Here is an 853-nt window from a genome sequence, read left to right on the forward strand (position 1 = left end):
TACCAACAGGTATAACAACAAGTCAACCATCAGTTGTTACTACAGCTCAACCACCAATAACTACTAGCCAACCATCAATTGTGACAACCAGCCAACCGTCTGAAGCTACTACAGCTGAACCTGCAGGTGTAACAACAGGTCAACCATCAGCTGTAACCACAGGCCAACCATCAGTTATTACTACGGCTCAACCTACAGTTACAGCAGGTCAACCATCAGTTGTCACTACTACTCAACCACCAACTACTGGCCAGCCATCAGTTGTAACAACAGGTCCACCATCTGTAATTACTACAGCTCATCCAACAGGTATAACAACAGCAGGCCAAACATCAGTTGTAACTACTGCTCAACCACCAATAACTACTGGCCAACCATCAGTTGTAACAACAATTCAACCATCAGTTGTTACTACAGCTCAACCACCTATAACTACTGGCCAACCATCAGCTTTGACAACAGGCAAACCGTTTGAGGTTACTACTGGTCAACCTACAGTTACAACAGGTCTACCATCAGTTGGAACTACAGGCCAACCATCTGTAATTACTACAGCTCAACCAACAGGTATAATAACAACAGGCCAAACATCTGTTGCAACTACTGCTCAACCCCCAATAACGACTGGCCAACCATCAATTGTGACAACCAGCCAACCGTCTGAAGCTACTACAGCTGAACCAGCAGGTGTAACAACAGGTCAACCATCAGGTGTAACCACAGGCCAACCATCAGTTGTTACTTCAGCTCAACCTACAGTTACAACAGGTCAACCATCAGTTGTCACTACTACTCAACCACCAACTACTGGCCAGCCATCAGTTGTAACAACAGGTCCACCATCTGTGATTAC

At 45.4% G+C, this 853-nt stretch overlaps 1 protein-coding gene across 1 annotated transcript; it reads left to right on the top strand.

Annotated features, from left to right (window-relative positions):
- Positions 1–5: 5 nt before the first annotated feature.
- On the top strand, positions 6–848 carry LOC117119996 (mucin-2-like; the record flags this gene model as incomplete). The annotated part of the gene is made up of 1 exon (XM_033264981.1): positions 6–848. A coding segment is annotated over one exon (843 nt), but the record flags the coding sequence as incomplete, so codon positions are not given.
- Positions 849–853: the final 5 nt, after the last annotated feature.

This window comes from Anneissia japonica, unplaced genomic scaffold (assembly GCF_011630105.1).
Source record: "Anneissia japonica isolate Jap-2015-1 unplaced genomic scaffold, ASM1163010v1 scaffold48973_len858_cov99, whole genome shotgun sequence".
NCBI lineage: Eukaryota > Metazoa > Echinodermata > Crinoidea > Comatulida > Comatulidae > Anneissia > Anneissia japonica.